The sequence below is a fragment of the Miscanthus floridulus genome, chromosome 15 (genome assembly GCF_019320115.1).
Source record: "Miscanthus floridulus cultivar M001 chromosome 15, ASM1932011v1, whole genome shotgun sequence".
NCBI lineage: Eukaryota > Viridiplantae > Streptophyta > Magnoliopsida > Poales > Poaceae > Miscanthus > Miscanthus floridulus.
The window spans coordinates 51,730,499-51,757,062 of record NC_089594.1 but is presented as its reverse complement, the minus strand read 5'-3'; the positions used below and the strand labels follow the sequence as shown (position 1 = coordinate 51,757,062).

Here is a 26,564-nt window from a genome sequence, read left to right as displayed (position 1 = left end):
TTTCCAGCCAAACCATATCCATCCTTCAACATTATCTGTGATCCACGCAGCAAAGTAGGACATCTGTTCAATAATTCGATAATGGAAGGAACCTCCCATCTACCAACGCACAATGTAGGAACAAGATACAAGCAAACAACAATTATCCTCCATTTTTTCTACGGCTGATTTATTAAATTAATTCACACTACATCATTAACAGTCTAATAGAGTTTTATTTCAAAGGATTCTACTCCTAGCATGTGCTTCCGTTAAACCTAGTTTCACCCCAAAAATAATTAGTACAATTTTACTCTCGTGTCAATGGGCCTTCGACAGATGGGGCAATCTGCGACTTGCGGTCCACATTCCGAACATGTCTGCATGAAAAGAGAAACAAAAAATCAATTAAAAATCTTGAAGAAAGAATTATGTATGAAGCAGCAAATATACAGTGAAGTGTTGCACGTTTCACCTGGTGACCACAACCAAATGCCATGTCCCGGGGTTTGGAAAGGCAAACTGGGCACATCTACAGAGAGTAAGACCAAGAATTTGTAATTAGATACTGTATTAGTTAAATAACAATAAGTCGACCCATGCACCTGTAATGTAGCAGAAAATCTACACCGTTCCTTATTACAGCTCATTATAGTACCAACATGTGGGCCCTAAAGATAATTGGTTAAATAAATTCCAGTGGCACTTGAGGAATTTATCGAAGAATAAAACATAGGAAGTGCTAAGCGGAACTTACAGCAAATAAAACAAAGTATAAAATAAATCCATAGGAGGAAATTACCAAGGAGCCAAAACATAGAGTACACATAGGACGTGTGGCACACCCTACTTTTGATGGCTCAATTAGCAAGGGCGGTTAGGGCACTCTCAATGGAGTATTAATGATAGTTTCTATCCCTATTAAATCACTTCAACTAAACAAAATGCTGATGTGGCAGTCTAATAAACGAGGAAAGTGAAGGAGAACAAAAGAAATCGTTTCTCAGGAGAGAAATCACGTCTTCCCTCGCAACGAGGCAGGATGAAACGATGATTTCGCCATTGGGAACAAACCGGTAGTTTCTATGCGAGTCGCTCGTGTCGCGCGCTTCTATCCCTATTAAATAACTTGCCAACAACAATAACAACAAAGCATTTAAGTCCCAAACAAGTTAGGGTAGGCTAGAGTTAAAACCCAACAGAAGCAAAGGTTCAGGCGCGTGAATAGTTATCTTCCAAGCACTCCTATCTAAGCCTAAGTCTTTAGGTATATTCCATCGTTTCAAGTCTCATTTTATTGCCTCTACCCAAGTCAACTTCGGTCTTCCTCTGCCTCTCTTCACGTTACTATCCTGGCTTAGGATTCCACTACGCACCGGTACCTCTGGAGGTCTCCGTTGGACATGTCCAAGCCAACTCAATCAGTGTTGAACAAGCTTTTCTTCAATTGGTGCTACCCCTAATCTATCACGTATATCATCGTTCTGAACTCGATCCCTTCTTGTATGACCGCAAATTCAACGCAACATACGCATTTCCGCGACACTTATCTGTTGAACATGTCGTCTTTTCGTAGACCAACATTCTGCACCATACAATATAGTAGGTCTAATCACCGTCCTATAAAACTTGCTTTTTAGCTTCTGTGATACCCTTTTGTCACATAGAACACCAGATGCTTGCCGCCACTTCATCCACCCTGCTTTGATTCTATGGCTAACATCTTCATCAATATCCCCGTCTCTCTGTAGCATTGATCCTAAATATCGAAAGATACCCTTCCTAGGCACTACTTGACCTTCTAAACTAATATCTTTCTTCTCTCGAGTAGTAGTGCCGAAGTCACATCTCATATACTCAGTTTTAGTTCTACTGAGTCTAAAACCTTTGGACTCCAAAGTCTCCCGCCATAACTCCAGTTTCTGATTCACTCCTATCCGGCTTTCATCAACTAGCACTACATCGTCCGCGAAAAGCATACACCAAAGGATGTCCCCTTGTATGTCCCTTGTAACCTCATCCATCACTAAGGCAAACAAATAAGGACTCAAAGCTGACCCTTGATGTAGTCATATCCTAATCGGGAAGTCATCCGTGTCTCTATCACCGAACTCTAGTCACAACATTGTCGTACATGTCCTTAATGAGCCCGACGTACTTCGTTGGGACTTTATGTTTGTCCAAAGCCCACCACATAACATTCCTTGGTATTTTATCATAAGCCTTCTCCAATTCAATAAAAACCATGTATTGATCCTTCTTCTTCTCCCTAGACCGCTCCATAACTTGTCTTATTAAGAAAATGACTTCCATGGTTGACCTTCCGGGCATGAAACCAAATTGGTTCATAGAGACCCGCGTTATTGTTCTCAAGCGATGCTCGATAACTCTCTCCTATAGCTTCATAGTATGGCTCATCAACTTAATTCTCTGGTAATTAATACAACTTTGAATATCCCCTTTATTCTTGTAGATCGGTACCAATATACTTCTCCTCCACTCATCAGGCATCTTGTTCGATCGAAAAATATGGTTGAACAGCTTGGTTAGTCATATTATAGCTATGTCCCCGAGGCATCTCCACACCTCGATTGGGATACCATCCGGTCCCATCGCCTTACCTCCTTTCATCCTTTTCAACGCCTCTCTGACCTCAGATTCTTAGATTCTTCCGCACAAAGCGCCTATTGGTGTCATATGGATTTTTCAGTGCTCGGAGCAATGCACGGGCATAGACCTAGTTAATCTAATAATTTGCACCAATAAAGTGAACATGTTACTGCTCTAAAAATCACAACTAAGTTTCTTCCTCTAGGCTAGATTCCACTGTAACCCAAGGTTTAAATTCTACATTATCAAACAAAAATTGTTCTAGTTTCCATACTAATAACGAATCAGAAATTTCAAATATTATGGAACAATTTTCTCATATGTTACTAGAAAAAATGGACAATTTTCCCTTTTTGTGATTTAACAAAACTACCCTACAAGGTTGAAGGAAGTTGTACCTGGGGTTCTAAAACTCTACTTTCGGCAGCTGACGGGGATGTAACTGATGCTGTGATAGTTGAATCTACAGTTGGCTCCTCCCTAGGATGAGAAGGCACACTTCGATAGCTATTTGCCTGAGATGGTTCTGCTCTTGAAACTGTGCTATAACTTGCAAAGGGGGGAGGAAGTGGAATCCGCTCAGATGACTCTCCAATTCGACGTCTGATTAGAGAAAAACAAAGATAAAAGAGTGAATTAGGCCCACATTAACTGGGAAACAAATATGAAATATGTGAATGTAAATGGTCTTCCTCATGTTTCTCCATACCCTAAAATTCCAAGCTCTAATGTTGCCTTGTATTGCAATGGAATTTCCATTAGTGCTGAAAGGGCGAACTCTGTCTCCTTTTTGCTATGACTTATCTTTTTCGACATGATCGCAGTGAAGTTGACAAACTACGAGAGCAAGTGTTGAAAATACTATTACTTATTTTGGTTAACAAGCCAAAAATAATATTCATGCAGTTCTGGGACCTACCTGGAAATTGTCAAAAGACCTAGCTGGTATGTTGTCATCAAATTCCTTCATCATATCCCATGGACCATCTCCAACTCCAACAAGAATTATAGACAATGGGAATTCGCTATGAAAAAAAGGAACAAAAAAATTCAAGGTGTTGATGCAATGTAAACGTGACCAGTGTTGTTGAAATACAGTATGAAAAAATGGATCATGTTCTTGGAGCCACTCATAAGAAAGGTCTAAGATGTCTTGCTGAAAACTAATAAACCACGGAATCAACTATAAAACCACTTTCTCATAGCATTGTGACTGCACTATCAACTTGGTATAGCATTACAACAAATACTTTTAGTGCCAAACATGTTGGGGTAGGCTAGAGATGAATCCCAATAATCTAGTCAACTTTCATCTATTCTCAACATCTTGTTACTCTATTAGTGACTCCAAGAAATGCTGAGTAACACAACAAACAAATCTGACTAAATCCTGAGAGCATTATTATTGTCGTTTCAAAGTCAGTAGTTGAGTAACAAAACAAAGAAATCTGATTAAACCCAGAGCCTTTTAGCATCATAATATGTAGTCATAGTCAGAGTTAGATGCTCCAAAACTAAGAAATCCCAATGATATCTTGATTAGATTATAACAAGTTTCATGTAAACATGTGTTGTGTAATATTCTAGTATTTAATCATAAGCTAATTAGGCAAGAAGCTATCCAAGGCGGTAGGACCGAGCGCTCCCAAGACCACCGCCGCCGCCGCCCTCCTGCTCGCAAGAGGCCTCATGGCCCCAGACCCAGCCCCAGCCCTGCGCGCCCACGACCTAGCAGCGGCCTCCTGGCCGCCTCTGCAGCAACCTCCGCACACCTCCGCAACGACCTCCACCGCGGCCACATGCCCCTGTGTCCTGCGCTTGTGCCGCTAGACGTAGGCCCACACGGCCGCATGCCTCTTCCCCAGCCCCTGCGCACAGCTTGCGCGGCCCCACACGCCCACACTCGTCCCTCGACGCGGCCCCGCGTGCTTCTCCTCTGCCCTCGAGTACCTACGCAAATATGAGTCCCCTGATGGTCTGCACCTCCTGTCGCTGCTGAAGGACTGGGATTTCTCTCTAGGTAAGAGATTCCAAGCTGAAGTCCCTCAAGTTCTATTCTTAGGTGCATCACCCATCGTCATCTCCAAATGGCTCCTTCCTCATGTTTGTGGTTTTCTGAAAATACCCGTTTCGTTTGACTGAAGAGTCAGTTGCTATGGCTCTTCATTGTTGCCTGGGTGGCTCTCCTGCTTGATTTCATGTTTCCTATCTGCAAGATCGGCTTTTCCGCTTTTTTGTTGCCACACAAGCATGTTGGCTTGTTGGTTCGTGCTCTTAACAGGACTACCACTGATCACTTTGACATCTACTTCCACATGTGGCGTGATGTTGGTGAAAACTGGGAACTCCAACAGAAAAAATGGGAAAAAGAATAGAAGGATAGCTGGTCAACTGTGATCAGCCGTAAAAACAAACGCAAGATGTCTTCCAAGAGTGTTTCCTTCCATAAAAAGCTTCTTCAAGATTCTTCGGTTCATAAACCTCGTCCGAGGGAGCTTTTGGTGGTCATCAAGATTGGTGCTATCTTGTTATCTTCTACCCTGTTATAAGGGACTCCTGCAATGTTTATGGGAAAGCTTCAGTTTCTTCAGATGCTCCTGTCGAGCATGCCTTCTTCTCCTACTCTTCGACGGCAAGGCTGACTGATGTCCCAATCCAGGAGCTTTTTCAAAATCTCAAAAGAGATCTCCACGTTAACCTCAATCTTGATCATTTCAAAATCTCAAAAGAGATCTCCACGTTAACCTCAATCTTGATCATGTCGCCAACACCCAACCATCAGCAAGGTTTAATGACAGGCCTCCTCTACAAGGTGAACACTTCAGTTTTTTATCAAGTCATGCAACCCGCCTTTGTTTTAGATAGAGTCCGGCTCATCTTGTTAAAGATTGCTCAGGGCAAATTAGATGTTGGTTCTGCTTCAGTTATGGGCATCGAGCCAAATCCTGCTTTAAGAGGCTTAGTGGCACTAGAGTTACATGGGTCCCTAAGCTCAAACAACAAGATAGACTACAGAATGAAGACAATCAGTTAGTTAACATTAGTAACCCACACTATTTTGAGGGGCCTACCTTCTCAATTGAACCTCAAAGGTTTCAAAATACTACTCAACTGGCTTGGCCTCAAGGTTCTGTTCAGTACTCAGAGCAAGCTCAGCAACAAAATCAGGCCTCTAACCTCTGCAAGGGGACAAGGATCATCATCTGCATCTACTATGCAAGTACAACAATTTGACAACCAAATGTTTGCGCAAATTGAAGCCGCATGGAGGGAAATCTGTTGATTCTTGGAGTATGAAAAAAGCTCTAGAAAGCGTGACTGCAGGCTCTCCCTTCCCAAAGGTCATGCCATAAAAAACAAGATACTCCATCTTGCAAAGAGACCATTGCTATACCTTTAAACTGATTTTGGAGCTTTAAAATGTCACACCACCAGAAGGAGCCTCTGAAGGTGCCACGAGGAAAGGGCAAACGACCTCTTGTGTAATACTTATCCCACACTAGCTCCACCCAGGGAACTTGAACTCTGTTGTAGAATTTATGAAGGTGCTTTAATAAAAGACTTTCATTCTGAACTTTCAGATTTAGAATGAAAGTTTGGTGACAGTTCAGAATCTACTTATCCCACACAGCAGCATGGCCACCTTCTTATTTATGGACGACCATTTGCCATGCTGCCTTTGGTGGCTTTTTGTTGTTAACATCTGAACCTCCATAGACAATGTTTTCTGAATTTGTCAATTTGTTTTATCACAATTTTAGAAACTGCACATTGCAAAAGTTGGAAGTACTGTAAGGACAGCATTGGTAAGCTCCTCCTGCCTTACTCAAAAAGGAGAAAGCCACAAGCCTTCTTTAACATTTGCAGAATAGAGGCCAAAGATCAGCAATTGTAGGCTTGGTTAGACTTAAGGGAAGGCTTAGTTAGGTAAAGAACAGGCTGCCTTTTGAGCAACCAAGTGTGCTAGCTAAAACATCCAATCTGTCATCCGGCACATTGATGAGGCATGATGGATTTATCGAAGTTTACCCTCAGACCAGCAGATTGAGCAAAAGAAGTGAGTAGCTCTTTCAGGTCATTTAGCTCATAAATATCTCCCTTCATGAAAATAAAATATCTCTCTTCATGAAAATAAGGGTGTCATCTGCATATTGTAAGATTGGAAAATCTTCATCACTTGCCAGGGGTATTGGAAGAGTCAACAGACCACTGCTTCTAGCCGAGCTAAACTCTAACCACCTAGGAGGAGGGCAGTCAAGAATGATATAGCCCTTGAGCTCCCGCCATAGACAACAGACGGCGCTCCTCGCCAGCTATGATTAGGGCGCTAGCTAATTTTGGAGCTACTCCATCAAAGACACACCCATTACGATGGTTCCATAGAGTCCAAGCTCCAAGCATAACGAGAGAGTTAATTCCTTGCCTCCTCAACCCATCAGCGGTGTTGCTAGCTTTCCCCCACCAAGCAAGAAAAAGGATACTTCTAAGGGGACAAGGACTGAAGAAAGCCACATTGCTCTTCGATGAATATAAACAAAGAATGGGCCACAATACCCCTGTGATGCAATGCAACCTTGAACAGCTGGTCAAACCTAGAGAGGGGTTGGAGCACTTGTCAAGATCCTTCACCACTGAGGACATTGACACAATTATCAAACAAATGCCTGCTGATAAAGCTCTAGGCCCAGATGGTTTTAATGGCCATTTTATCAAGAGTTGTTGGGATATTATAAAAGAAGATTTCTACACTCTCTGCTTTGACTTCTTTAATGGTTCCCTAGACCTGGAAACTATAAATTGTTCCTTCATTACTTTGATTCCCAAAATGAACAACCCAGATGGACGTGGGCGAACAGGGGAACCATGTGCGTGCAAGGCAGAGGACAAGAAGAGGAGAAGGTGTCTGCGCGACACAGAGGAAGACAGGGGGTGCACGGTCGAGTATCGGCGGCACAGGGAATGAGCAAAGGAGAAGGGGTTGGGTGCCGTCGAGCGCGGGAGGAGATGGACCCTCGGCCGAGGGTCGACGGCACGGGGAGGCGAGCGGATGCGGCCGGGGAGGCGGCGGCCCAGTGAAGAGTTGAAGCAGAGGAAGAGGAGCTAGGAAAAAACCTAGCCGTCCGATACCATGTAGAAAGTTACAGGGAGAACACCTCACACCCATTAGGGAGGGGTGACTTTCATATATATATAGCCACAAGGCCGTCAATACATTTACAATTAGACCCCTAGATATATACATATCTAACAGTTCAATATGCTGATGACACTATTACGAACCATGGGGATAAGAGAGCATAAGCACTCCATAGTGGAGATGGCTATAGATAGAGAGCCTCATGTGCCATATGGGCCCATAGTATAAGAGCCTTCAAACACATAACACCCCCCTCCCCCTTGAAACTCAAGGTGGAAGCAGAGGATTGGAAGCATTGAGTTTGATGAAGTGAAGCTGATGCTGCTCTCGGGTTTGTGCTTTAGTCAAAAAGTCAGCCAATTGCAACTCTGGAGGCACATACTGGAGAGCAATAGTTTTCTAATTACAATGTAACCGACTAAAGAAGGCATCCACACCAATATGCTTTGTAAGTTCACGCTTCATAGGATCATTGGCAATTTGTATGGCTCCTGTATTATCAGAGAGAAGAGGTGTGACAACATCACAAGAAATGCCAAAATCAGCCAACAACCATCAAAGCCATACAATCTTTGCAGTAGTAGTAGCAAGGGCTTGAAGTTCAGCCTCCGTACTAGAATGAGATACAGCTGCTTGCTTCTTGGACTTCCATGCAATAAGAGAAGAGCCAAGAAGAATGCACTAACCAGTGATGGAATGTCGATCTGTTGGGTCACTCGCCCAAGTGGAATCCGAGTAAGCATGAAGCTGAAGTGTACTATCACGAGCATAGAATAAACTTTGAGATGATACCCCCCCCCCCCCCCCCCGGTAAGTAACGCAGTACGCGAAGTAATGTCCAAAATGAACAGAAGTTGGGGGGCACACAAACTGACTCAAAATATGGACTGAATGGGCAATGAGGCCTGGTGACTGAGATAAACAAGGCTGCCTACAATATGCCGAAATCGAGAAGGATCCTCAAGAAGTACCCCATCAGTGGATGGCTGCCTTTAGTGTTGGGCGTCACCTTGGTTCCTCCCCTAGCTGCCACCCTCTTTATGGTCTCCACTAGCTCTAGTTATCTTCTATATATACTCTGTAACCTTGTCATCAATCAATGAATCCAGGCAAATGTTCATCTTCTCTCAAAAACCAGGAGCCTTTATCACAGAGACAAACCTCTCAAACCAAGCACGAGGAACGACGAAGACGATAGACATATCTTTGGCGGAGCATCAACACCTGGATGTGGTTGCATATAAACTTCCTTATTCAAATCACCATGAAGAAAGGCATTCATCACCATGAAGAAAGGCATTCTTGACATCCAGCTGAGAGATAGTCTAGGAAAAAGCAACAGCTACTGCAATCAAAGTACGGACAGTAATTATATAGATCGTGGGTGAATTAGATTAGTCTAATCCTAACCCTAATCCATGGCTTTGATACCATGTTACGACCTTAGGGATCTGAGAGCATAAGCACTCCATAGGTGGAGATGGGTACATATAGAGTCTCATGGGCCATATGAGCCTATAGTATAAGAGCCTTCATACACATAACAGACACCATCTTAATCATGAAAGCATCTCAACGGGAGCTCTTCACCTTGAAGGGATTGTTGGAATCATTCTCTCAATCAACTAGGCTCCGGGTTAATTATAAGAAGCTTGTTTGGTCCCTACAAATCTTTCCTCTAAGAGAGCCCAATGAGTTTTTTGCTGCAAACTTGAGTTTGTCCCATTCACCTACCTAGAACTGTCGATGGGTACTACCAAACCCAGGTTTGATCATTTTGGCTTCATCAGAACAAAACAGAAAGAAGGCTTACAGCTACATCAAATCTTCTAACACATGCAGGAAGGCTGGAATTGCTCTTCTTTGCCAACATACACAATGTGCAATCTGCATGTGCCAGTAACAGTTCTTGAGTACATTGATAGAGCTAGAAGGCATTGTTTATGGAGAGGGTCAGACAGCAATGCCAAGATGAAGTCTCTGGTTGCGCAGAAAAAATGTTGTAAACCCAAAAGGAAAGGAGGCCTTGGCATCATTAATCTAAGAAGTCAAAACACAACCCTTCTGCTTAAGCATTTGAAAAAATTCTATGACAAGAAGAAGATCCCTTGGGTGAAACTTGTCTGACATGCGCATTATTCCAATGGTGAAATCCCACATGCAACAAGTGACAAAGGCTCTTTTTGATGGAGAGACATCTTCAAACGTTGAAATCTCTTCAGAGGAATTGCTAACTGCAACATTGGAAATGGCACCACTGTATTATTCTAGCCTGATATGTGGAATGATAATATCATGCAAATCAAGTAGCCCAGGCTTTTCTGTTTTGCTAAGCGCAGGTAGCTTAATTCTTGCTGAATAACAATTTTGAGTCACAGTTCCACCTTCCTCTATCTGAACAAGCCTATCGGGAGTATCAAAATCTTCAAGATTATATTCAAACAATACAAGTGCAACATGGCACAAAAGATTATTGGCGCTTTATTTGGGGGAGTAATATCTACACATCTTCTAAATTCTACAACTTCCCATACAGAAATGCCCAGCCACCTGCCCCGTTTATTTGGATTTGGGATTCTAAGTGCTCCAATAAACTCAGAGTCTTCTCCTAGTTACTTCTTATGGATAGGCTAAATACAAGGAACATTTTAAGGAAGGAAAAACATAAGCTGGAAGAAAACAATTACAACTATGTTCTCTGCAATACCAATGTGGAAGAAACTGCTTTTCACTTGTTCTTCAGCTGAACCTTCAGTCGAGCTTGTTGGTAGCACCTAGGCATCCAATGGGATTTTGCATGTGATTTTTTCTAGATGTTGATACAAGCCAAGCAACAATTTCCAAATCCTTGCTTTATGGAGATCTTCAACATTGCTGCTTGGCAGATTTGGAAACAAAGAAATAACTTCATCTTTGATAAGGGCCGCCCTTCCTTAGATTCTTGGAAGTTCAACTTTTGTGAGGAAGTGCCACTTCAGGCCCATAGAATCTGTGATGCTAAGCGTCCTGATTCTGTATAGATTCCCTAGCCTAGTTTACTTGCCTCTCTCAGGGTTCTAGTTTTCGCCTTTTGTTGTTTGCTTGTACAGCTTTGTGTGCCTTGTACAGCTTCTTTTCTTTTTCTAAATAAAAGCTTACAGTGGGGGCTTCCCCTGCTGTACTACTTCTAAAAAAAATTCTAGTATTTGGCCAAAAAAAAAAATGCAGCACTGCCTTATAAATTCATGTCTTCTGTTGTCAAGCACTATTGAAACATAAAACCCACGTACATATTCATTGCTACATAACATAAATCATTATTTCATTATTACCTTGCTTGTACAATAGCATCAACTGTCATTTGCTCCTGGGTGCTTAACTGACCAAATTCAGTATCTACACTTCTTGTGACCTGTACAATGATAGCTTCAGAAAAAGCCATAATAATAGACAAATATGTTTCATTTTTTCCTCATTCACAATAATCAATAATCTGAAACAGAAATATCAGTAAAAAAGGAGGAATGTACCAGGGCATACCTGCCCATCAGCAATAATTACTAAAACATGGTATTGGCCACAACTTTGCTCCACAATGGTTGTGGCCATTTCAACTATTGGGGCGAATGATGTAGGACCTTGAAAATGCCAAAAATTACATGTTGGAGAGTCGGTATTAGTTACTATAAATAAAGGTGGTGAGGATCCTATGGGACTACACACAACTGTTCCCAGATTCAAATTATATCCATGATTCAACTGGTCACTACATATTTCCAAATTAACAAGAAACATACCAGAAAGGCGAAGGTGAGGTACAATCTCTCTGTATCGAGCTAAAGCTTCTTGAAAACCATTGCATGGTCTTTCGTCAGGATAGAAGGCAAATACATCTTGGTCATGAGTAGACGCTGCATTATTCAAACTGAAAACTATTAGACATGTACAAATTCACCTTATACTAATAAAAGTAGCAGCCCATTACCATCTCCAAAACCAAAGCAAGGAATTAAATTATCCTCGTCAAAAGCAGATAAGGTTTTCCCAATGATGGATATTGCCTGTTCATAAGGATTTGGGTTGTCACTGATATTGTGTAGGCTCATGCCATTGAAGGATTTCTTTCCTGTAAATAAAGATAGTCATGAATCAAGATTCAATAACAAATGTTCTCTCTTTGCACACAAGTGCAGACAAACTACCTGTCCATTCATTACTCTTTGTGAAATCAATTCCTATGATTAAATTAGAAGACTCAAGACCAGCTTGTGCTAATGCTTCAATAACCTGCATTTTCAGTACAACATGTTAGGACTTAATGACCTTGTCTTTCACACATCAGATATGGATTTATGTATACATGTGGTAAGTGGTTGACAGATGATAACACATGAGCATGGACTGGGACATTTACATAATACTCTACAAGTCATAAATAAGTTATGTTTTACGCATCCATATGGTCAACACAGCACTGAATACAAATTGTTGTAGTATATTCAAACATATTAATGTTATACAAGTAGAAACTACTAATCGACACCAATGTACTCATATTATTTTCCAAATATTCAAACACAACAAACTCCGCCTATGGTGGGGCGCCTTTGGTGTCCCAGCATAGCAGGTCCCAAGCCCTGGTAAAGGAGGAGGGTTGTGTTAGGCGTGGCGAGCCAATGTAAAAACTTAGCCACTTAAATGGAGATGAAACCCGAAAGAAAATCGTTGGGGCGTAACCCTCTTAGCGACGCGCCATATCGGAACCCGGGTATGGTGTTAAATGGGCAAGGGCCGGGTCGTCACCCCCGTGACGCGCCGTGTCGTGATCTGGGCATGGTGTCAAGTAACCAAGGATCGGATCGTCGCTTCCTTAGTGGCGCGCTACATCGACGCCCGGGTGTAGTGAAAAATGAGCAATGGTCTTTGCATCAGAGTCGATGGGTGCGAAGGATAAGGAAGCTAGTCGAACCAACTAGGATCCATTTAGGTAGTTGGAATGTAGGGTCACTTACAGGTAAGTTAAGAGAATTAGTTGATACCGCGACTAGGAGGCGTGTAAATATATTATGCGTTCAAGAGACTAAATGGAAGGGTCAGAAGGCGAAGGAGGTGGACAATACAGGTTTCAAGCTTTGGTACACAGGGACAGTCGTGAATAGAAATGGAGTAGGAGTTTTGATTGATAAGAGCCTCAAGAATGGTGTGGTGGGAGTGAGAAGGCAAGGAGATAGGATTATCTTAGTCAAGCTTGTCGTGGGTGATATGGTCTTGAACGTAATTAGTGCGTATGCCCCCCAAGTAGGCCTCGACGAGAGTGCTAAGAGACAGTTCTGGGAAGACTTAGATGGCCTGGTTAGAGCTATACCTAGTAGTGAGAAGCTTTTTATAGGAGTAGATCTTAATGGGCATGTAGGTACTACAAGCGCAGGTTTTGAGGCAGTTCATGGAGGTTTTGGGTATGGTAGTAGGAATCAGGAGGGGGAGGAAGTTCTGGACTTCGCGGTAGCTTTTGACCTGATGATAGCCAACACTTTCTTTAGAAAGAGAGAATCTCATCTAGTGACCTTCAGTAGCGGACAACACTGTAGCCAGATTGACTTTGTTCCTCGCAAGAAGAAAGGACAAACGAGCATGCTTGGATTGCAAGGTGATACCAGGGGAGTGTGTTGTTTCTCAACATAAGCTTTTGGTGGTAGATTTTCGTTTTCAGGTGCGTGCCCGTAGGGATAAACAAGCTAAGATTGAAAGAACAAAGTGGTGGAAACTGAAAGGGGAGACGTCAGAGGTATTTAGGGAAAGGGCTATCAAAGAGGGCTCTTGGAAGGAAGAAGACGACATAAACAATATGTGGGACAAGATGGCAACCAACATTCGGAAGGTAGCCTCAGAGGTGTGTGGAGTAACCAAAGGAAGGGGACACGAGGCCTAAAGATACTTGGTGGTGGAACGAGGAAGTCCAAAGGGCTATTAAGGAGAAGAAAAAATGCTATAGACGCTTGTACCATGACAGGAGTGTGGACAACATAGAGAAGTATAAGGTGGCAAAGAAGACTGCAAAGCGAGCTGTAAGTGTGGCAAAGGGTAGAGCGTATGAGGATCTTTACCAACATTTAAGTACGAATGAAGGAGAGAAGGACATTTATAGGATGGCTAGGGTTCGTGAGAGAGACACGGGACTTCAACCAAGTTAAGTGCATTAAGGATGAAAGGGAGCATCTCTTGGTAAAGGAGGATGAGATCCGACATCGATGGCAAGAATATTTTGACAAATTGTTCAATGGTGAGAATATGGACACAACCTTTCAGTTGGATGACTCTTTTGATGACATCAATAGGCGCTTTGTGCGGAGAATCCAAGAATCTGATGTCAGAGAGGCGTTGAAAAGGATGAAAGGAGGTAAGACGATAGGACCGGATGGTATCCCAATCGAGGTGTGGAGATGCCTCGGGGACATAGCTGTAGTATGGTTAACCAAGCTGTTCAACCATATTTTTCGATCGAACAAGATGCCTGATGAGTGGAGGAGAAGTATATTGGTACCGATCTACAAGAATAAAGGGGATATTCAAAGTTGTACAAATTACCGGGGAATTAAGTTGATGAGCCATACTATGAAGCTATGGGAGAGAGTTATCGAGCATCGCTTGAGAGCAATAACGCGGGTCTCTATGAACCAATTTGGTTTCCTGTCCGGAAGGTCAACCATGGAAGCCATTTTCTTAATAAGACAAGTTATGGAGCGGTATAGGGAGAAGAAGAAGGACCTACACATGGTTTTTATTGACTTGGAGAAGGCTTATGATAAAATACCAAGGAATGTTATGTGGTGGGCTTTGGACAAACATAAAGTCCCAACGAAGTACGTCGGGCTCATTAAGGACATGTACAGCAATGTTATGACTAGAGTTCGAACAAGTGATGGAGACACGGATGACTTTCCGATTAGGATAGGACTACATCAAGGGTCAGCTTTGAGCCCTTATTTGTTTGCTTTAGTGATGGATGAGGTCACAAGGGACATACAAGGGGACATCCCTTGGTGTATGCTTTTCGCGGACGATGTAGTGCTAGTTGATGAAAGCCGGACAGGAGTGAATCAGAAACTGGAGTTATGGCGGGAGACTTTGGAGTCCAAAGGTTTTAGACTTAGTAGAACTAAAACTGAGTATATGAGATGTGACTTCGGCACTACTACTCGGGAGGAGGAAGATGTTAGTTTGGAAGGTCAAGTAGTGCCTAGGAAGGATACCTTTCGATATTTAGGATCAATGCTACAGAGGGACGGGGATATTGATGAAGATGTTAGCCATAGAATTAAAGCAGGGTGGATGAAGTGGCGACAAGCGTCTGGTGTTCTATGTGACAAAAGGGTACCACAGAAGCTAAAAGGCAAGTTTTATAGGACGGCGATTAGACCTGCTATATTGTATGGTGCAGAATGTTGGCCTACGAAAAGACGACATATTCAACAGCTAAGTGTCGCGGAAATGCGTATGTTGCGTTGGATTTGCGGTCATACAAGAAGGGATCGAGTTCGGAACGATGATATACGTGAGAGATTAGGGGTAGCGCCAATTGAAGAAAAGCTTGTCCAACACCGATTGAGATGGTTTGGACATGTGCAACGGAGACCTCCAGATATACCGGTGCGTAGTGGAATCCTAAGTCAGGATAGTAACGTGAAGAGAGGCAGAGGAAGACCGAAGTTGACTTGGGTAGAGGCAATAAAAGGAGACTTGAAATGATGGAATATACCCAAAGACTTAGCCTTAGATAGGAGTGCTTGGAAGATAGCTATTCACGTGCCTGAACCTTGATTGCTTCTGTTGGGTTTCAACTCTAGCCTACTCTAACTTGTTTGGGACTTAAAGGCTTTGTTGTTGTTGTTGTTGTCGTCAAACACAACACATAAAACATGGCGCGTCCGCAGCCGATCCTGTGCTCCAGCATCTCCACCGCCATGGATGACCAAGTGCTCGACGACGAATGTGCCTCCAACGTCACTGGCTTCCCCCGTGGCCGGATCCTCCCAATCCTAATTCCTAGGCTACCATTTTGTCGAACACTACATCCCGAGAGACCACCATATTACCTCCACGCGGATCGTAGAGCCAATACGCCTTGCTACCCTCCACGTGGCCTAGGAGCACCATCGGTGTGCTCCTATCTTCAATCTTGGTGAGGTTCAGCTTCGTCTTCTTGACATGACCGACACACCCGAACGTCCGCATGAAGGAAACGCCGGGCTTCCTTCCGAACCAAGCTTCGAATGGCGCCATGCCCTTCAAGCTCTTCGTGGGCGTGCGGTTGAGGATGAACACCACCGGCATGCGCTTAGCCTTCATCATGCTGAGCGCCATGCCTACCACCACCTAGTTTTGCCACTCCATGACTCCATTCTGCTACGGCGAATAGTGAGATGGCGTGCCATAACGTGATTCGTGTAGTACGCAGCAAACTCCACCGAGGTGAACTCGCCGCCGCGATCGGTCCACAAAACCCGCAGCTTCTTCCTAGACTCCGCCTTAGCCCGAGCCTGGAACCGCTTGATCGCCTCCGCCGCCTCGTCCTTGCTCATCAGGAGCTGCAGCCACATGTAGCGGCTATAGTCGTCCACGAGCAGCAGGAAATAGCGCTGCCCGCCCTCCGTAGCCGGCACGATTGGCCCGTAGAGATCGTCGTGGACGAGCTCTAGCACATCCCCCGCGCAATACTTGGCCGCCTTTCCCCGCCAGGCAGTTGTCACACAGCACACCGGCGTGCTCGATGTGTGGCAGCCCGCGCACCATCTTCTCCAAACACCCAAGTGCGTCGAAGCTCAGATGGCCAAACCGGGCGTGCCACGCCACCGGGCACAACGGTTGCTCTACTTTCAAATCGAGCATGTAGAAACCATTTCATGAGTGTTGTACCTTGGCGAGAAACCGGCGCTCTCGATCCCAAATCTGCAACACGCCGCTATTGACAAGCACCTCGCAGTCGCGCTCGTCTAGCTTGCCGATGCTAACGATGATCGAGCACAACTGAGGGATGTAGTAGACGTCTGTCAGCGCGCGGTGTTCTCCGTTCTGGAACCAGAAGATGATGGTGCCACGGCCACGGATGTCCACTTTCGACCCATCGCCGAACTTGACCGAGCCTGTCATGTCGCCGTCCAACGCCGAGCCCTGAAGCTCGTCATGTGGTTGCTGGCAACGAAGTCCAAGTACCACCTATGCTCCGTGCCACCGCCCAAACGTCCGAGATGGACTTGGGAACATGACTCGTCGAGGAGGACGCTCTGCTTCCTTTGCTCCATAGTCCTCAATTCCTCTCTCGACACCGGCTCTACCGCGACGTCGTTCAGCGCACAGAACTCTACCATCAGGAGGGTGGGCTCCTCGTCATCCACCTGCGTGAGGTGCGCCTCCGCCTTCTCCTTGGGATTCTTGCAATTTCGAGCCCAATGCCCTGTCTTCTCACAGCGCCGACAAGTATCCTAGTTAAAGATAGCAATGGGTACCCGAAACCCGAGTGCCTGATCGGTTTTACCCGATAAGAAGGCGGGTATGGGATGATATCGTCACTTGTAGGTTTTGTAATGGGCAAAAACCTCTACCCATCGGGTATGCGGGTGTGGGTACAGCTGCATACTACCCGTACCCGCATACCCGCGGGCAAATTTTACCCGACAACTCTATAAACATTTCATGTCGTTTCAGCCCAAAAACACACTCTCGGCCCAGCCCATCTACCAAAACAAGCAATATATATTCCATGCCGATGGGAAACCGAACCCTAATCTCATTCGCATCTTCCCTTCCTCCCACTCCCCCTGGTAGCCACTACCACTTGACACCACCAGTCAGGAATCATGACTCGCGCCGCCTGTTGCCTCATTCTATTTCCATCCGTAGGCGCATGGCCTTGAGGGCGTCCCAAGCAGCCTTGGCAAAGTCCTTGGTGCCGAGGGACTCCACATACTCGTGAGGCACAGCGGAAGAGGATCACCTCCATCGCCGAGCAATCTTCCTCATCTGCAGTGCCCTCCTAGATGGCCCGCCACAGCTTCTGTGCTCTGAGCTTGACCTTCATGAGCACTGCCCACTCGTCGTAGTTGGTGCAGGTGAGGACCGACCAGTTGGCCCCACCAACCTCCCGCACGGTCCTCTGCACGACGATCTCCTGGCGCACAGGTGAACGGGACCACCATGGCAGAATCCAGTCTCCACCACCGTGTGTTGTCCCTGTTTCGTCATCTTGCACCATCGCCGGCGATCAACCTGGCTCCGATACCACTCGTTGGCACAGAAATCCACTGCATAAAGGGCGTACCCAGTGCAGAGAGCTCCTGCTCTGTGCGGGGTCTGGGAAAAGGTGTCAGTGGCAAGACTTACCCTCGCTTGTGCAATGCGAGGAGACCACGACTCGAACCCGGGACCTTCCGGTCACAGAAATCCACTGCATAGGTGAGCAATAAGCTCACCAGCACACTCACGCACGACACAGCTAGAGGTAGAAGAACGGGTGACAACATAGCACACAAGCACAGCACTTGCACAAGTCTGAAACTCTGAATTTTCATTTCTATGACTTAAGAGTATATATACAACTCTTGTACCAGCTATAAGGTACATAAGAGTATGGCTGAGACTGATGGATAAGTCTCATGTGTGGCTAGTCTTTGTGGGGCTATGATGCTCACATGGTCATGGTCCTTGTGGCTGTTTTTCTATTTTTAGGACAGCATCTTAGACTAAAGGACAGCATCTTAGCTAGGACAGCATCTTAGCATCTTAGACTAGCATCTTGGCATATGCTTGGCTGGCTAGCAGCCTATAAATATGTAACCCCAACCCCTCAGGTTGGTATGGCATTTGTGTGAGCTTGTGTGAGAAATAGACAAGAAAATTGCCCCAACTCCTAGTGTCATCCTCTCTCGATGAGAGTAAGAATTCTCCTACTACCAAGAGTGAGAATTCAGCGACTAACAACTGGTATCAGAGCCGTATTATCCTGTAGCCTAAGCATCTCTTGCTCATCTTCTCTCCCAGCCCCACAACAGCCCCAGCTGTTGGCAGCAGCAGCTCCTCCGGCCGCTCCTGTTCACTCCTCTCCTAGCTCATCTGAAGCAGCCCTCTCCCCACGCAGCAGCCCTCCGGTAGCGCGTCATGTCCGCAGGGCAGTCTCAGCGCTCGGTTGCCTCGAGCACGCGGCGTCGGCAGGAGGCCGAACTTGCCGTGGCAGAGGAACGCGAGCGAGCGGCGGCAGAGACCGCTGCGGCGGCGGCAAGGGCGTCGAGGCTGGCAGCGGCGGAGCTGGCAGCAGCCAGAGCGGAGGCGGAGGCAGCGGCGGCGGCGAATGCAGCGCGTGCGGCGGCAGCGGAGGTCGAGGCTCTGCGCGGCAGCATCGGCAGCTCCATTTCCGCTGACGACACCGCCGACGCGGACCTCGAGCTGCTAGGGAGGGAGGCAGCGCGAGCGCGGGCGGCGCAGTGGGCAGCCGCGCACGTCCACGAGCGTGACGGTAGCCCAGACAGGCGCGGACGCGCCGGCGGCGCTCCTGGAGGAGGCGTGCACGGCAACGGTGGCGGACGGGTCGATGGAGAGCGTGGCCTTCACAGGCAGCGTGGCTCTCTCTCCCCGGATCGGTACCGACGGGTCGATGGAGAGCGCGGCCTTCACAGGCAGCGTGGCTCTCTCTCCCCGGATCGGTACCATGGTTACCACGGGCTCCAGGCTGTTGTCAGGGACGTCGGTCCCGGCGGTGGGTGGCCTACCCTCACCAAGACCAACTACGTCGAGTGGGCTGCGGTGATGAGGGTAAAGCTCCAGGTGCGGCACATGTGGGAGGCAGTCCGGTATGGCGACGTCGACTACGACCTAGATCGACAGGCGCTGGATGCTCTCATCGCTGCAGTCCCGCCCGAGATGCAGTTCTCGCTTACCAGCAAGCGGACTGCCAAGGAGGCTTGGGACGCCATCGCTGCGGCACGCATCGGCAGCGACCGCGCCCGCAAGTCCACACTGCAGGCACTTCGCAAGGAGTGGGAGAACCTGGCCTTCAAGCCAGGTGAGGACGTTGATGACTTTGCTCTCCGTCTCAACACTCTGTTGCAGAAGATGGTGCAGTTCGGCGACGACACTTACGGCGAGGAGAGAGCTGTCGAAAAGCTCTTCCGCTGCGTCCCCGAGAAGTACAAGCAGATGGCTCGCTCGATCGAGTCTCTGCTGGATCTCTCCACGATGTCGATCGAGGAGGCGATAGGTCGTCTCAAGGTCGTCGACAGCGATGAGCCACAGTCCCTCTCGGGGCCCATCACCACTAGCGGGAAGCTCCTCACTCGGGAGCAATGGCTTGCCAGCCAAGGTGACCGGAGGAAGGGGGAGCCTTCTTCCGCGACAGGCGGCCGCAAGCGTGGCAAGCCACGCAAGGCGCGCAGAGACGCCCAGGCCAGGGCGCGAGGACGTGCCGAGGGTGATGCCCGCGGAGGCGTCCAGGGCGGCGCCGCCGGCAGGCACAAGCCGGCACGAGACGACGCCTGCCGCAACTGCGGCCAGCTTGGCCATTGGGCCAAGGACTGTCGACAGCCACGACGCGGCCAGGCCCACGTCGCACAGGCGGAGGAGCCGGCTCTGTTCATGGCACATGCCAGCATCGAGCTACCTCCAGCGGCACCGGCCGCAGCGGCTCTCCTCCACCTTGACGAGCCAAAAGCACACGTCCTCCTCGGCGACAGCTCCGGCAACGACAAGACTGACGGGTGGTGCCTCGACACCGGCGCCACCCATCACATGACCGGTCGACGGGAGTTCTTCACCGAGCTTACTCTAGCGTCCGAGGCTCCGTCAAGTTTGGGGATGCCTCCGGCGTGGAGATCAAGGGCGTCGGCTCCATCATCTTCACCGCCGTGTCTGGTGAGCACAGGCTGCTCACCGGAGTCTACTACATCCCCGCGTTGAGGAACTCCATCATCAGCTTGGGACAGCTGGATGAGAACGGTTCGCGCGTGGTGGTTGAGGACGGAGTCATGAGGATTTGGGATCGTCGTCGTCGCCTTCTTGCCAAGGTATCCAGAAGCGCAAATCGACTCTACGTCCTTAACGTGCAGGTGGCACAACCCCTCTGTCTCGCTCCTCGTCGGGACGACGAGGCGTGGCAATGGCACGAGCGTTTCGGGCACCTTCACTTTGAGGCCCTGAAGCGGCTCAGTGCCACGGAGATGGTGCGAGGCCTGCCGTGCCTCGACCATGTGGAGCAGCTCTGCGACGTCTGCGTGTTGACGAAGCAGAGGCGACTCCCTTTTCCCCAGCGGGCGAGCTTTCGAGCCAAGGAGAGGCTCGAGCTCGTGCACGGGGACTTGTGTGGCCCGGTGACACCGGCCACACCGGGAGGACGACGCTACTTCCTGCTGCTCGTCGACGACCTCTCCCGCTACATGTGGGTGATGGTCCTCAGCAGCAAGGGAGAGGCTGCGGACGCCATCAGACGCGCGCAGGCTGCTGCAGAGGCGGAGTGCGGCCGCAAGCTGCGCGTGCTGCGCACCGACAACGGCGGCGAATTCACGGCGGCTAAATTCGCGTCGTAATGCGCTGACGAGGGCATTCAGCGCCACTACTCCGCGCCGTACAGCCCGCAGCAGAACGGCGTCGTCGAGCGGCGCAACCAGACAGTTGTGGGGATGGCTCGGGCCCTCCTCAAGCAGAGGGGGATGCCGGCTGTCTTCTGGGGAGAGGCGGTGGTGACGGCCGTCTACATCCTCAACCGCTCGCCTACCAAGGCGCTCAACGGCAGGACGCCGTAAGAGGCTTGGCATGGGCGCAAGCCGGTAGTCTCCCACTTGCGGGTCTTCGGCTGCCTCGCGTTCGCCAAGGAGCTTGGCCACATCAGCAAGCTCGACGACAGAAGCACTCCGGGAGTGTTCATCGGCTACGCGGAGGGCTCGAAGGCCTACCGCATCCTCGACCCGAAGACACAGCGTGTGCGCACGGCGCGCGACGTTGTGTTCGACGAAGGGCGAGGATGGGCGTGGGACAAGGCAGTGGACGACGGCTCAGCTCCGACGTACAACGACTTCACTGTCGAGTACGTCCACTTCGAGGGAGCTGGGGGAGTAGGCAGTTCTTCTTCGGCGAGCGCGTCTACCCCTGTCTCCGAGCCTCCACCGACCCCGGCACCTGCTACTCCGACAGCACCACGCTCTCCAGCCAGGACCTCGGCTGCGATGAGCTCTTCGCCGGCTCCACCACAGCCGGCAACGCCACGCACTCCAGCACCGACAGGCACCACTCCGGGCACGTCTACTCCACCACCAGCTCGTGTCGAGCACGGCCCGGTTGAGCTCGCTACTCTGCTCTCATGACGAGGAGCGCGTCGACGCGTACCACGACGGCGAGCCGTTGCGGTACCGTACGGTGGAGAACCTTCTCAGCGACCAGCCGGTGCCGGGACCGGTGCCTCACGACCTGGAGGCGCAGTTGCACCTTGCGTGTGACGACGGCGAGCCTCGGTCGTTTGCAGAGGCCCACGCGGCATGGCGCGCCGCGATGCAGTTGGAGATGGATGCGGTTGAGAAGAACCGTACCTGGGAGCTTGCTGACCTTCCTCGTGGTCACCGCGCGATCACCCTTAAGTGGGTGTACAAGTTGAAGAGGGATGAAGCCGGCGCCATCGTCAAGCACAAGGCTCGCTTGGTGGCACGAGGTTTCGTGTAGCAGGAGGGGGTCGACTTCGACGACGCCTTTGCTCCCGTGGCACGGATGGAGTCCGTGCGACTCCTCCTTGCGCTAGCTGCCCAGGAGGGCTGGCGTGTTCATCACATGGACGTCAAGTCGACGTTCCTTAACGGCGACTTGAAGGAGGAGGTCTACGTGCACCAGCCGCCGGGATTTGCGATCCCCGGCAAGGAGGGCAAGGTGCTCCGCCTGCGCAAGGCCCTCTATGGCTTGCGGCAGGCACCAAGGGCGTGGAATGCCAAGCTGGATTCCACGCTAAAGGGGATGGGCTTCGAGCAAAGCCCGCACGAGGCGACCATCTACCGACGGGGCAATGGAGGTAATGCCCTGCTGGTGGGTGTCTACGTCGACGACTTGGTGATCACCGGCACCAAGGATGCGGAGGTGGCGGCATTCAAGGAAGAGATGAAGGCCACCTTCCAGATGAGTGACCTGGGGCCTCTCTCCTTCTACCTAGGAATCGAGGTACACCAGGATGACTCTGGGATCACGCTTCGACAGACCGCCTACGCCAAGCGCGTCGTTGAGCTAGCTGGGCTCACCGACTGCAACCCAGCTCTCACTCTGATGGAGGAGAGGCTGAAGCTGAGCCGCGACAGCACGACGGAGGAGGTGGACGCTACGCAGTACCGGCGTCTTGTGGGGAGCCTTCGCTACCTCGCCCACACACGGCCGGACTTGGCATTCTCCGTCGGTTACGTTAGTCGGTTCATGCAGCGACCGACTGACGGAGCACCAGCAGGCTGTGAAGAGGATCATCCGCTACGTTGCGGGGACTCTCGACCACGGCCTCTACTACCCGAGGTGCCCTGGGGCGGCACACTTCGTCGGGTACAGCGATAGCGACCACGCCGGCGACATCGACACCAGCAAGAGCACGAGCGGGATCCTCTTCTTCCTCGGCAAGTGCCTCGTTAGCTGGCAGTCGGTCAAGCAGCAGGTGGTGGCCCTGTCCAGCTGCGAGGCCGAGTACATAGCGGCCTCCACCGCTTCGACTCAGGCGCTCTGGCTCGCTCGACTGCTTGGTGATCTCCTCGGCAGAGACACTAGAGCGGTGGAGCTCAGGGTGGACAGCAAGTCCGCTCTGGCCCTGGCAAAGAACCCCGTGTTCCACGAACGCAGCAAGCACATCCGGGTGATGTACCACTTCATCCGAGGCTGTTTGGAGGAAGGGAGTATCAAGGCGAGCTACATCAACACCAAGGACCAGCTTGCGGACCTGCTCACCAAGTCCCTTGGGAGGATCAAGTTCCTTGAGCTCTGCTCCAGGACCGGGATGGTTCAACTCTCCCACAAGACGACGCACAAGACTTAGGGGGAGAATGATGGATAAGTCTCATGTGTGGCTGGTCTTTGTGGGGCTATAATGCTCACATGGTCATGGTCCTTGTGGCTGTTTTTCTGTTTTTAGGACAGCATCTTAGACTAGAGGACAACATCTTAGAGGACAGCATTTTAGACTAGAGGACAGCATCTTAGCTAGGACAGCATATTAGCATCTTAGACTAGCATCTTGGCATATGCTTGGCTGGCTAGCAGCCTATAAATATGTAACCCTAACCCTTCAGGTTGGTATGGCATTTGTGTGAGCTTGTGTGAGAAATAGACAAGAAAATTGCCCCAACTCCTAGTGTCATCCTCTCTCGATGAGAGTAAGAATTCTCCTACTACCAAGAGTGAGAATTCAGCGACTAACAGAGACAGCCCCAACTACTCCTACATGGCTGAGATCAGCCACTACAACTCTTGGCCTACTGCCATACATCTACTTGTACTAACTAGTACATGAAGTAGTTGGCCTATTGCCATACTTCACCAGTAGTCAGCAGAGCTAATCGAATGCCAACTCTGCTGCTGCAGCAAAACAGAAGAGCAGTAGTCGGGGTAGATGTCGTCGCCGCTGTCAATGTCAGCAACAGATGCATTGCCATCTAGACGAGGCAGGGTGGCACGAGCCTGAGCAGAGACAGCTTCGCGCTCAAGGGACTCAGTGGCGGCATGTTCATCTTCAAGAGCAGCGAGAGCTGCACGGACACGGTCCTAGGCGGCAGCGGCTATGCGGGTGGCAGCCGCAGCTGCGTCCTCCAAGTCGGCCTGGTCCTTGGCCATGGCGGTGGCGGCAGGCATCGCGTTCGTGGGCAGTGGCAGCGGATTTCATGGGAGACTGTGGAACGAGGAGATCGTAGGATCTAGTCTCTTGATACCATATTAGAGCATGAACACGCTTCTGTATTTCTTGATAATCTGAAGAAGAGTATGGCTACAGATATATAGACAAGGCTAAGCTAGAGAATTAAGAGGGGGGAAGTCCCAGGCAACACGCCTAGAGTCCCTAGGCAGCACTCTGGGCAGAATCCCAGGAGGCAGTCCATACACAATAATAGCAGATATTAATCATGCTAACAGTCCAATTACTCAAAAAACTGTGCATGCCTTAAAGTCAATTATGGCTGGCACACCGATTACATCCTTGTGTAAATTCTTGTTTCACTATGGAATAGCATGAAGTCTTCCACAATGTCTGGTAAGCGCATTTTCAATGTTCAATGTTTTAAGAAATACTTCTTGCAGAAATGCCCACTGAAACACAGGGAGCCTATCTACTGTAGTAAGTTCAAATACAAGCACCAAAGAAACTTGAAAACAAATACTTTATCCAAACAGCCATATCCCAATATAGCATTTCCTGCTTGGAAGTTTCTTCTCTAGCTAACTCTGAGCTTACATACTCCAATCTTTATGTGTAATCACTAATCAGTCATTTTAAAAAATAAAGTTACGTATGTGGATGTATCAGCTATCTTATCCGAATAAGGTATCACTACAACACTCAGAATCTTCCTACAGACTTTATGACCAGTTAAACAGTAAACAGAATACAGATGTTGATATTTATGACCCACTTAAAAACTAGAGCTACTGTCCAATGGCAACGACATGCACCAGCCTCAGGGCTTTTGTTGGGACTTCTCCAACGGTTTACCAAACGAGTACACACAAGAATGGCTTCTAAAGCCAAAACCAAGCCAAAAAAACAGTGAAGCCGAAGCCGTTTTGGGTGGATTTGTCTGGCTTCTCTGTTTTTTTGGAAGCCCAAGCCCACCAGAGAGGGCCTCAATTATCCAAGAATTTATGATAGCTAGTTCGACATATCCAACATCTCAATTGGAATGAAGTTCCAAATCCATGCTCATTTGAAGCAGCATGTAGTTTATCAAGCAATCAAAGATCCGAAAGCTCGTCCCCTTATTTTCAACATTTGATCGTCACTGCATCACGAAGGAAACATAACACTAGGGCATTATGCGTACATACCTCATCCAAGGATCGGTACTGGTCAACAATCTTGGAGTACTTCCTCTCGAGCCTCGGCCGCTTACCCCCGGCTGTCGCCAGCCTCGATGGCATCGCCCGCGTCTCGATTGTCCTCAGTGGTGTCGCTGACACAGAATTTGTATGAGCCATCGCCACCGTGGGACGCGAGTAAGCGCTCGATGACACCACAGCGTCTTCATCCGCTCGGGGCAGCGGCGCACTGGCTCGCCGCCGGAAGCTAGAGGACGAGTTCTCATCCGCAGCGGGAGCAAAAGCAAGGTACGGAAGCGGCGGCGGGTCCAATAGCTGCGCCGGCGGCGCAGACGCCGGTTCGTAAAGTTCGCGATGTGGGGAGGCTGGCGGCGACCTGTGCCGTCCCGCCGCCGACTCCTGATGGTGGTCCTCATGCTGCTCAGCTGGGCTGGCAAGGAGGCTGCCGACGATCCTGGTGGCGGTCTGCAAGACCAGGAACAGCACCCACAGCAGGAAAGTGCCGATCTTGCCGACCACCGCCTAGCGAATCGCGACAGCAACAAAAACCGCACACAGTCAGAGTCAAACTGAAAATTTTCATCTGAAATCAAAGGTCAGCTCGGCTTGGCTGCCAAGAGCAAGAACCAATCGAAGCCTAGCTTCCAAGAGCAAGAGCCGTGTCTTGCGCCCTCGGGGAAGCAAGCCAAAAGCATAGCTATGCTTACCAAGAAGCCGCTCATGCCGATGAGGAGAAAGAGGACCGTGGTGAACTCAGATCGGATAGCTGACCGACGGGTCAGGGGAATTTGGAATAAGGCAGGTTGGTGGCTGTGCGGGGTTGAGTCAGTGCCGTGGA

The 26,564-nt window shown here is 48.9% G+C and overlaps 1 protein-coding gene across 1 annotated transcript; it reads right to left on the bottom strand.

Annotated features, from left to right (window-relative positions):
- On the bottom strand, positions 1–26,564 carry LOC136508773 (E3 ubiquitin-protein ligase RGLG2-like). The gene is made up of 12 exons (XM_066503553.1): positions 26,434–26,564; positions 25,736–26,248; positions 11,908–11,992; positions 11,691–11,831; positions 11,503–11,616; positions 11,246–11,343; positions 11,038–11,117; positions 3,509–3,614; positions 3,299–3,426; positions 2,988–3,192; positions 455–511; positions 1–359 (listed from the first exon to the last, which is right to left on the bottom strand). The coding sequence occupies exons 1-12, from the start codon at positions 26,446–26,448 to the stop codon at positions 279–281; spliced, it is 1,623 nt and encodes a 540-aa protein (XP_066359650.1). The 5' UTR covers positions 26,449–26,564; the 3' UTR covers positions 1–278.